Source organism: Uranotaenia lowii, chromosome 2 (assembly GCF_029784155.1).
Source record: "Uranotaenia lowii strain MFRU-FL chromosome 2, ASM2978415v1, whole genome shotgun sequence".
In the NCBI taxonomy this organism is placed as follows: domain Eukaryota; kingdom Metazoa; phylum Arthropoda; class Insecta; order Diptera; family Culicidae; genus Uranotaenia; species Uranotaenia lowii.
Genome location: NC_073692.1, coordinates 49,104,836 through 49,116,220, shown reverse-complemented (window position 1 = coordinate 49,116,220; position 11,385 = coordinate 49,104,836). Strand labels below are relative to the sequence as shown.

The 11,385-nt window shown below is 42.4% G+C and overlaps 2 protein-coding genes and 1 long non-coding RNA gene across 6 annotated transcripts; 1 reads left to right on the top strand and 2 right to left on the bottom strand.

Annotated features, from left to right (window-relative positions):
* Positions 1-3,002: 3,002 nt before the first annotated feature.
* Positions 3,003-3,885, bottom strand: LOC129746650 (uncharacterized). The gene is made up of 3 exons (XR_008737341.1): positions 3,721-3,885; positions 3,306-3,500; positions 3,003-3,231 (listed from the first exon to the last, which is right to left on the bottom strand). It is a non-coding gene; the product is annotated as an uncharacterized LOC129746650 (long non-coding RNA).
* A 169-nt stretch (positions 3,886-4,054) lies between these two features.
* On the bottom strand, positions 4,055-8,719 carry LOC129746649 (ATP-dependent zinc metalloprotease YME1L). Of its 4 annotated transcripts, none has more exons than XM_055740441.1 (8): positions 8,476-8,719; positions 7,754-8,366; positions 7,157-7,475; positions 6,681-6,994; positions 6,232-6,622; positions 6,005-6,170; positions 5,760-5,943; positions 4,055-4,881 (listed from the first exon to the last, which is right to left on the bottom strand). In XM_055740441.1, the coding sequence occupies exons 1-8, from the start codon at positions 8,500-8,502 to the stop codon at positions 4,547-4,549; spliced, it is 2,349 nt and encodes a 782-aa protein (XP_055596416.1). In that variant the 5' UTR covers positions 8,503-8,719; the 3' UTR covers positions 4,055-4,546. The 4 variants fall into 4 exon arrangements, with proteins under 4 accessions (XP_055596416.1, XP_055596417.1, XP_055596418.1 ...); XM_055740442.1 differs by having other exon boundaries at positions 6,681-6,997; positions 7,169-7,475; XM_055740443.1 differs by having other exon boundaries at positions 7,169-7,475.
* Positions 8,720-9,281: 562 nt separating this feature from the next.
* LOC129747819 (uncharacterized) lies at positions 9,282-11,104 on the top strand. The gene is made up of 3 exons (XM_055742180.1): positions 9,282-9,665; positions 9,740-9,812; positions 10,121-11,104. Exons 1-3 carry the CDS (start codon positions 9,392-9,394, stop codon positions 11,022-11,024), a joined length of 1,251 nt encoding a protein of 416 aa, XP_055598155.1. The 5' UTR covers positions 9,282-9,391; the 3' UTR covers positions 11,025-11,104.
* Positions 11,105-11,385: the final 281 nt, after the last annotated feature.

The following is an 11,385-nucleotide window of genomic DNA, read 5'->3' as shown; positions in this document are numbered from 1 at the left end:
TCTTTTTGTTCAACTGCACTGAATGTTGTAAGAATAAAACCTACCACCCCACCGGCGTTAAAGTGACTCCCTTCATTAGGCCTCAGGGCGGCTCGCTTGACCAAATAGAGAAAAGAAGAAATTTGAAAAATAGAAAACAGGGGAAAAATAAAATATATTCTAGTAAATGGAACCAATGGAAAATTGAAGAATGAAAAAATGACAAAAATTAACAGTTCAGAAAATTCCATCGTACGAAGATGTTATTTTTGACATTTGATGAGTTGGTTGAACTTTTGACTCTTGGGGTGAAATTTGATTCTAAAAGGGTATCATCTAACGCAGCCATGATGGGTCTTTGCAGCTTCCCGGAAAAGCCATTGTTGTTTATGATTTTTCCATAGCTCATAACGGTCGATCTTGTCGTACGCTGCTTTGAAATCTGTGAATAGATGATGCGAAGTGACTTGGTGTTCACGGAAATTTTGAAGAATTTGCCGTAATGTGAAGGTCTGGTCCTTCGCAGGCTGTCACTCCATGAAGCCGACCAGTTGACTGCCCACAAATCAATTTGCTGTGATCGCTTGGTAGTGCCCGCAGTCCAATTTGCCCCTCTTGTAGATTGGACATATTACCCCTCCTTCCACTGCTCCGGTAGCTGTCCTGTGCCCCATATCCGGACCATTGTTGAGATTTGTCTCATCGTAGCAATCGATGGGACAAATAATAACATACACATCAATAACAAACAGACATCATGCGTGTGTTGCTATTCATCTCATCGATTGCTTCGATGAGACGAATCTCAACACTCCTCTTCAACACACGCATTCCGCAGCCTTCAAACTGCCTCCGGGGGCTCCTCCTGAAGATGGGACTACTTCTCTTCAACGCACGCACCGGAACACGCTCTCGCCCCTATTGCAACTCGATGACTTTCCATGGCACCAGTTTGACGATCTTCACCGGGATGTGGCACAACGACCTACCATGGCTCTAGCGGCGATCATCCTGCGGCTCGAAGCTTCCCTTCCGCCTCGACGACTTTCCTCAGGCATGACACTTCTAGTGATCCAGCTCGACGACTTTCACTTGGCTTTCCAGTCCAACGACTTTCCATGGTACCCCCCTCGTAAGTCCACCACATGGTTCCTTAATTGACGTGACGACGTTTCATGATACCGGCGGCCATGGCTTTCGGTACGACGAACTACCAGTGGATCTGGCCTCGACTCCCTTGCTGGCACCGGCCCGACGATCTTCCAGTGGCTCCGGTTCGGCGACCTTTTTTGTTCCGGCTCGACGCTCTTTATTTGGCCCGACACCTCACCAATGGCACTACGACCTTCCCATGAATCCTGACTCGCGACCTTCCAAGGATCTGACAAAACGACCTTCCGTGGTAGCTGTCCGACGACCTCCCGTGTTTCCTGGCTTTTCGACCTCCGCCTAGCTTCCCAATTCGATGATCCTCCAGTTGGCTCCTGGTCCGATAACCTTCCACGGTCTCAGGCTCGCCGACCTTCCAGTGGCCACGACTCAACTCGCAATGGATTCGGCCCAACGACCTCCCTTGGCACCTGTTCGACGACCACTCGTGTTTCCTGGCTTGTCGACCTCCACCTGGCTTCCCGATCCGATGATCCTCCAGTTGGCTTCTGGTCCGATAACCTTCCACGGGCTCAGGCTCGCCGACCTTCCAGTGGCTCTGGTTCCTGCCTTAATGACCTCCCAATGGTTAGTGGTTCGTTGTCATTCCTTCGGCGCTGGCTATTCTTGCCACTGTTGATTGCGCTGCTCCTCCTTTCCACTAGTCCTGGGTCCATAACCTGTTGTGCAGCACTTGAGCAGTGGAATTCACTTCACCCAGCTGTCTTTTATACAAAAACTATCCCCATGGTTACTTTACTTATTGTTTATTAATTATGTGTATGTTGTTATTTGTCCCAGCGATTGCTTCGATTAGACAGAACCGGTGTAGACAATTGATCAACTTGTCCGGGCCAACTTTGATGAGTTCAGCAGTCAGCTGCGATATTATCCTTTCCAGCCGACTATTTGGCTGGCTAATGACTTCTTTAACTTCACTCATCGTTGGAAGTGGCTCCTCGACATTGTTTGCTACGTCGGCGATGTACTTTCCCCCACTGTCTTGGTCTCCTGCATGTGCGCCGTTCAGGCTGTTCATCGAAGTGCAGCTTCCACCATTAGATCACCTCACGATTGTTCGTCAGGATGCTTCCCATCTGACGGATGGTAGATAAATGTGCAACTCGAGACCCGATACACTAAACTATCGGGTAGTGGTCAGATAACTTCTTATCTTACAACTCCGATTCTCAACACTCCCGTTGTGCCGGATGGGGTGCGAGTAACCTTAGCGGAGATCAGTATCACACCTTGGAAATACACAGCCTCACCTAAACGAATACCACGGCTGCCCAAAAAATGTTATCAAGCTGCCAAAATCATGATAACGACATCGTCATCGGGGATTTTAACCGAGAGGTCGGCCAGGAGGAATGATGTTGAAAACACTTAGAAGCTCACTGGGGAAAACTGTAACATAAATAAAGTATTATGATAAGGCACTAGCAGGACTAAATAAAATGTAAGGCTACATCCTACCGTTCTGTTCTGATTTTCGAATATCGCAGACGAATGCCAACTTTTTTTTTGTGAATTGTATCATTTTATTAAGCTCGATCCAGGTGAACTTGGCCACACTATTTTTGAAAACGTTGATTTAGTCAACATTTCCAAAACATTCTATGAATTTCAGTTAATTTTTCAGATTTCGATTGCTCTCTGGAGCCACCATTTTGAATAATGCCTTCGTTTTCAATCATTCTTTGCTTGAAAAATGTCCTCGGCACGTACAAAAAAAAACCACATTGTGATTGATTGCTAAGAATTTGAAAGACTTAAAATGTTCGCCATTTTTCACTTGGTTTGTAGATTAGTTCAATTAGGACATGTATTATCGATAGTAGGATATCAAGGATTTCTCTATTCTTCTACTTATTTTATCAGCTACGTTAAATGAACAGTAGTTCGAGGTATAAGTAAAAATAAAACAAAATCCTAAGGATCAGGAATATTTTTACGCATCCCAAAAATGTTAAATTACATTATTCGATCATAATCTTCCTGCACGATCATTTAATATTTTTCAGACTTACTTCTTAGCCATTCAACGTATGACTGTTCGCATTTCAAATTCACAGGCCAACCATTGAAACATTGTATGATCTGACAGGAGAAAAAGATTAAGTTTGTCTTTTCGTCTGTACTTTGACTTTTTTTAAAGCACCTTTTCAACTTACCTCAATCCTCCAAAAGCTGCGAAGCTAGTCGTATCGCTACTTTTACTATTTGCTTTGCAATTGAATAGCCCGGTACGACGTTTTTTAGGATACCATCTACAAATTGTACTACTTGTGAGCCCTCTTCGTTCGCCGTAGCATTCTGAGCCCCGCCGTTGGAAAGAATACAAATCAATATCAGGAGTGGGAAATAAACTTTGAAGAAAAAAAAACGAAAATGATTATGGAATATTTCTTAACACTTTGAAATGTTTCTTTATTCTGCTCTTCTTACGTAGTGTTTTTTGGAAAAATGATCACTACTTCAATGTGTTCATTTTTCAAATTCAATCTAGTTTAGAAGTTTGTTTAAAAACTTTTTCCAATGCAGAGAGCGTAAAATAAAGATTCATTGTGAAATCCTAATATGATTTACCCTTAAGACACCTGAGCTCCATTTCAGACATTCCCTTTCAACCGACCTGATCAGTTCTGAGATACTTATTTTATTTTACTTAGCTTGAGCGAAATTATCCTTTATTCTTCATAAGCAGAACATTTTTCTATTCTGCATTTTAATGAGCAGATTTGTTCATTCAACTGTTTTCCTCGTCTACAGCTTTACAGAAAGTTGTGAAACGTTTTCCTGCATTTTCTCAGTAACGTCTTGCTTGTCTTGTTCGTGTGCTAAAACAGAATTCTCACATTTTCTTACAATAGAGCGTAATTTATACGAAGGAAATTTCGAAGAGAGGAAATAAAACTAAACGTTCAACAATTAAATTACTTGCATTATATTATGTTCCATGGAAAGGCTTATGTAATAACTAACTGCAGCACAATTGTACCAAAATTTACGCCATCGTCCCATTCCCAGCTATTAGCCCTAGTAAGCATTCGTCTTCAAACTTTTCTTGTTTGACAACGCAGCCACGAGCTGGACAATCAAGCGTTGTGGAAATAAAGTTTTATTGTTAAATTATTTTCAACAGCAGTCAATAGCTTTGCTATGTCTATTGGAAAATTCCTAAACGTCGTTTCTAGTTGTTTGATGTTACTGGTGTACCGAATTTAGGAAGCTAAGTTTCAATAGATTCGTGGTTTATTTGAATATTAAAACGTTATAACTTTTATTTGCGAATATTTTCATCGCAACATTTATTACATTTATCTGCTCAACCGTAGCTCGTGCAATCGAATTCTAGACAAGTTGAGATTATGTTGTTGTTTTACCTACCATTAGCCGGTTTGGTCTTAAAAGTTCAATGATCCTCAACGGGCATCTTTTCGCCACCGAGAATGGCCTTGATGTCCTCGGCGTCCAGCGTTTCGTACTTCAGCAGTGCCTCGGCCAACGCTTTGTGTTCCTTGGCGTGCTGCTTCAGGATGGTTTTAGCCCGTTCGTAGCTGTCATTCAAAATCTTCTTGATCTCGGTGTCTACGGAGTCGACCGTCGATTGTCCGAGCATTTCTCCAGAGCCCCCCAAGGCTCCCCTTGAAGTGTCGATCGTTCGGAGACCCACCTTTTCGGACATGCCCCACTCGCGGACCATGTGCGACGCGATCGAGGTAGCCTGCTTCAGGTCGCTGCTGGCTCCTGAAATTCGAAAATAGATTCAAATCAGCTGTGTACTGCCCCTACTTTCATAACAGTCCCATATGCAAAAACAAGCAAGCGAGAAAATCAGCTTTTTCTGTTTTGGAATATATTTTTAAACTATAACCATTACATTCAGCATAAACGAAAATCGTTTGATGGAATGTGTTCTAGGTTGTCATAATAAATCGTACGACCTGAAATTTTAGAAATTGGGCCATCGGTAAGGTCGGGAGCACCATTTTATTCGTTATGGGACTGTTATGCGAGCATATTTGAGACCTTTTTCGAATCTACTCGCATAACAGTCCCATCCAGAATGTGTTTTGCTAACCAAGCTACTTTCTTAAACTTAAATTTGATCATTTTTGAACTTCTAAATGCAGTTATCAGAAAAAGAAACACACTTTTGGAAAAATATCGTGAATTCTTCATTGTAAGTTGAATCTTTTTACGATTTTGATTGCATCGGTTAGTTTTTTGCTCAGGAAGACATTCCTTCCTTCTTACTGACCTGGCTTCGAGAACTAGTGTGCATAATTCGACATCAAGTGAGTTTAAATCTTTTTTAAATGATTCGAAGCAATAAATCAAAGACTATTTCGCAAAAAGAAGCATTGAAAAGAAACCAAATCCGTGATATTTCACATATGGGACTGTTATGCGGGTATATTTCATATGGGACAGCCACAAGTTGATATTTTTTTCAAAATTTCTAGAACAAAATCTCTTTTTTTATTGTTTTATATTGAAGCCTTATGTTCAAAATGACGAACTGTCAGGTTAGATGAAAAATGACGAAAATTCATATGGGACTGTTATGCGAGTAGGGGCAGTGTATGAGATATATATTTATTTCAGAAGAACGCATTATTTACCTGATGTTATTTTATCGGCTCCAAAAATCAACTCTTCTGCCGCCCGACCACCCATCATGGTGTCCATCATGGCCAACAGCTGTTGCTTGGTAACGTGATAGCGTTCTTTCTCCGGTATGTAAGCAGTATGACCCAGAGATGGGCCTCGAGGCATGATAGTTACCTTATGAAGCGGATGTGATTCCTGTAGATGAAACGTTTTTCGGTAAGTTTGTCTTTAAAAAAGTATATATGAAGGAGTAGACCTTTGTGTAGTAAGCAACAATGGCGTGCCCTCCTTCGTGATAAGCCGTTATTTTGTTTGCCTCCTCGTCGGGAAGACGTGATTTGCGTTCTGGTCCCATGAGCACTTTGTCTCTTGCGTTTTCGAGATGTTTCATGCTGACGACTTCGGCTCCGTCGATAGCAGCTCTGAAATTGTAAAAGTTCCGTTAGGTAGTATAGAATTTAAGTTTGAAAATTTAAAACTAACCGCAAAGCAGCCTGATTGACCATATTTTCGATATCGGCCCCGGTGAAACCGGTGGTGCCCCGGGCCAGCTGGTCCACGTTTATTTCCCGGCTAAGTATTTTGCTCAAATAGTACGTGAGGATTTCCTTTCGGCCGGTGAAATCCGGCGTCGGGACCACAACCTCGACATCGAAGCGACCCGGTCGAAGCAATGCCTGATCCAGGTCGTCCCTTCGATTGGTGGCACCCAACACGATGACACCCTCGTTCTGCTGGAAACCGTCCATTTCCGACAGCAGCTGATTGATGGTTTGATTGGCGTACGGATGTAGGACGGAATTGGTACGTTTGGCACCAACCGAATCAATTTCGTCAATGAACACCACACATGGCGCTCGTTCCTTAGCTGCCTCTACAGGAATTAAAGAAATGCTTTAATCAAGTACTTAAGAAACAGCGCAAATACTTACTGAACAAATCACGAACACGCCTTGCTCCCTGACCAACCAAGACTTCATCGAACTCCGGTCCAGCGGCGTGGAAGAATGGCACTCCAGCTTCCCCAGCGACGGCTCGAGCGAGCAAAGTTTTACCCGTTCCTGGAGGTCCTACGAGCAGCACACCTTTCGGTAGTTTGCCCCCGAGGTTGCTAAACTTGTCTGGATTTTTCAAAAATTCAACCACTTCTTTCAGCTCCTGCTTAGCTTCGTCACAACCCTTCACATCTTCAAATGTGACAGAAATATCTTCCGGGTCCACCTCGACCTGGTTGCCAATTTGTATTCTACTGAAAATAGGAAAGACAAGTATTTGCAAAAGAACAAAAAACGAAACAGAAAAAAGAACAATCATCAGTTTAAAAGAGTTCACGAACAATACAATCGAATAACATGCGCAAGCAACCACAACGCCCAAATAATCAATTGCAAAGTTCTCGATAGCAGACCTAAAGACAGACCCGTTGGTCGACACGAACAAGCTGATAAAGATCCCGATAAACAACGCGATGATCAGCAGCTGCTGCAGCACCTTCAGGTACCGCATCGCCTTGCCGGAGCGATTGGCGTGCTCCGGGTGCGTCGCGGTCAGATAGCCCTCGGCGAAGGCCACCTTCAAGCGTTGCCGCTGCTCCTCCGAGAGGTTCGGATCGTTGACGTCACTCACCAGCTTGTGGAACGGTTCGGCGAACTGCTGCGGCGTCATAGTTTGCGCATTGAACGGGACCGGTTCGTACTTGTGGGAAATCGGTGCCGGTGCTGGAGCAGCTGGAAGTAGATGATGCAATTTTAAGTAAGTGAATATTCGAATTATAAGAAAACTATGAGAGCTTCGAAATAACCAGTTTTATTTTAAATTGAAAAAGTTTCCTTCTGAGTAGCGTGTATAGGTTCTTATTTTAATTTTGACCGTTTTCCTTTCCAAAACTTGTTGGTTTTAAGAAATCCGGAATACAATGATTTCTTATGTGTTAAAGTGAGATAGTCCTAGAAATTTGTGATATTTATCTGGCTATTTCTGTAGCAGTCTTTCGAAGATTACTTACCCAATGATTCCTTGACCCTGGTGAACAGTCCCGGGTTGCGCTTCTGTTCGGCATTGATCGATCGGACCGTCTTGAATCCTCGCTGTTGCTGCTGCTGGAACAAAGAAGCCGCAAGTCCCCCCGCATTGCTATTTCCCAGCAAGTTTCCGACCAGTTTCTGTACCAGAGAGCCACTGAATAGTACTGTTTCCGGTTCCCTGCCACGTCCACTCCGACTCGCCTTCGGTGTGAGGCTTATGCTCCATGGAACATCATCCCGATCGCTTGCCACCACCTGGATGTTGCTGTAGTGCTTCAGGAGGTTCCTTTCGATGCGACGAGGTAGTTTCAGTTCGTAGAGCTGCGCCGTGTCCGGTTTGCTGGCGCTGGACTGGCCCGGACCTAAACTGGCACCGGTGCAGCTGGATTGTTCTACATGTGTTGTCGACTGCCGGAAGCTATCGGTATAGAATTGCACCAGCGATCGCTTTAACCGGGGGACGAAATCCGGCTGACCGAAACAGGCGGACGCTTCCTTCCCTTGTGCGTGCTGCTGATTATGTTTGTGATGCTTCTTGAACGAAGCCAAATTACTGTGCCGCGGAGTGATTTGCGTAAGGTGAAACAGTATTTGCTAGAAGGTACAAAAAAAAATCCGATTTCAATCACCCCGTCTGACGTGGGAAGGGCAGTTTTTGTGAAATTCTGGCTTTTACTTTCATCGACCATATTGGCAAACTTACGTGCTGATGTGTATTGACTGTAAACATTTTCACCGCGTTCTAGGGAGCTCAAACGGACTGGAATCTTCTCACTTTTCGAAAACTCTTGTCTAGTAACTTGGCCGCGCGGGTTTACACGTGAGAAACGCGGTCCCGGAACACTTTTTCCGATAAAAAGTAATATTTTTTGGAGCCAGCAACCGAATCGAACTTTGCAATCTTCTTCGCCGTGTCTTTATCGCGGTTGTATAATTTTGACATTTCAATCTTTTTTTTCCAGTGTCATCATCGATTTGCGGCACTGATGATCAATGTTGCCAGCGTCTGGTTCTTGACGTTATTTCTGAAACGTTTTGAATTTGAATCATTCTATCCATTTCTTGAATATTTTGTAAAAATTAATGAAGTTCCATTTTTTTAAGTTTTAGGTAAATGGTCTTACTTTTGTTTTTACAGCAAAATTAAAAATTGAGTTTGAACTAAGCCGTATATCGCTATTAAAAATATATTTTTATGCATAAAAAGTGAACTGTAAGTTTTACGATACGAAATTGGCCATTTTGTTTGTTTTGAAAATGACAAATAATAACCCTGATAAACAGTCGACCGTCACATCAACGAAATTGACTCCAGCCATGTATTTGATTACGGAAAATCTTGATTAGAACAAGGTCATTAAATTTACACCTCTTGGTTAATAAAAATTTGAAATTTTTTTTTGCTAAGAAGCGAGACCACATTTTACTCATTACAGTATCTCGATTTGTGCCAGAAACGACTGCTTTTTAAGAAAGCGTATACAATCATTCCAATTTGTGTTTTGATCAGCAAGGAATTGTTTGATCAGTGTAATTTTTGAATTTCACGCGTGAAACCGCGACTTTCTCGCAATTATCTTAAAAATAAGTTCAAGGAAATCACGAGTTGTGTCCCCCGGATGAACGCCTGTTTCTTTGCCAAATGTTACAATCTGCGGGGCCCTTTTGGGAAGATCAAATTCTTTACCCTGCCGCCGGCAACGGACCCAAGACGCGAGGAATGGCTCAAGATGTCCGGCAATGAGGACGCGCTTTCGCTTCCGGCCACTGCACGGCGCTACGTTTGCGAGGCGCACTTCGAGGAGCGCTTCATGCGTAGGCAGTTTACCCGGACCTCGTTGCGCCATGATGCCGTCCCGTTGGACTTCCGGCAAACAGTCGACAGGGGGGAAGGTATGATTATTCATAATAAGATAACAATATATCACAAGCTTATTAAAATTCATTTTTTTTTTAATTATTTTTAGATTTCTATGTTACCACCACCCAAACACTTTCGGAAATGGACTATGGACAGATGATGAAGGATGTTGCTGACAGGTAATTTTTGTTTTTGTGCTAATATTTATACAAATTATGCTTCACTTAATTATAAACATGAACCTGGAATCCTAATCAGGGACTAGCGTAACATTTCATAAGAGCGAAACTAGCAGTTTGCTCGAAACGAGAAAAACGCTTTTGAAATTTCGGAACATCTAATCAAATTCTATTTAAGAAATCGACCACCAGCATATTATAAGTTCTATTGCTTATTAAGGCCCTCAGAGCCAGATTTGTATTATTGAATTATTCCTACTTTGGATTTATAATATTTATGTTTCTACATTTTTTTTTCAATTTTTCAGTCTTACAGATACGTCGCAATACGTTAGCTCATCAGTTTCTGATGTTGGCGAGAGCTTAGAAAATACTGCGACTGCTGGAGGCAACAATTATGCACAGGAAAAGCCCAGCGAAAATCTTAATGACTTGCATTTGCATAAAGTACCAAAACCAATCGAGCCACCTAAGCACAGTTCAAAGCGGAAGATTGAACCGGATCAAGAACAGGTTCCAAAAAAAGTGATTGTTTTGAAAAAACTGATCTTTAAAGCAAAGTCGGACGCTGCTATTGTTGACGATTCGCAAGTTTCCTGTAGTACTGAATTACGTGGCCAATTTAGCAAATATCATAACGATATGGATTCATCAAAAAGTTTGTCGCAAAACCACGAAAAGACCCATCAAAATTCCGATAGTCAAAATGAGCATTTGGATGAACCTTCCGATAAATCTGATGATTTTTCGATTCCTGTGGAGGAGACTGAAATTTTGCTAAACTTATCAACGGAACCAGAACATAGTTCTGAGAGCATTCAAGATCCTTCCGAAACAACAGCACCAGCTCTGAACTACCAGGAAGAAACTAATTCAGATTATCCAGAATCTCAGCTAATAGAAGAAGCTGATGCCATTAAGAGCAGTACGCTAGAACAAGATCGTTTAGAAAATCCACCTGAAAAGTCTCCCACTAGGGAGAGGGAAACAGGATTATCTTATCAGCCGGATCCAGTTGAATCTCGAACCAGCCAACAAATTCCGCCAGCATCTTCACACCAAGAGCCGAGCAGGTTGAGTGAGGAGGAATATTTTGCCATGTCACTGGTGGGACCGCTTCAACGGCTGCCCCCGGACAAGCGAGCAATAGCTAAGATGAAAATTCTTACCTACCTAGTTCAGTTGGAGTGTGGAATGAATGCTAGTTTATAGCAGTGATCTCGCGGTAAAGTGAACTCAGGATGCGAAATCCAATAAAAAGAAATGCACTTTTGATGTTAAATAAGACTAAACCTATCCTATCAGAAGTTGTGTTAGTTACTCCCCCGAAGTCCTTATTTACTAACCGAAACTAAATTTGAAACTTCAAAATTTAAGTTTGAAAAAAGACAGACTTATGCATGTAGATCAGCGAAGAAAAAACACCTGTATGTTCCGTATTTCTATCACCATTCACCACGAGTGAAATTGAATTGAACAAGATTTGAGCGTGGGTTTCCACAGTGAGCAGCCGTATTTCCACCGCTTTAAAAGGACATGGCGAACCAAAGATGAGGGTCCCCAAAAATAAGTG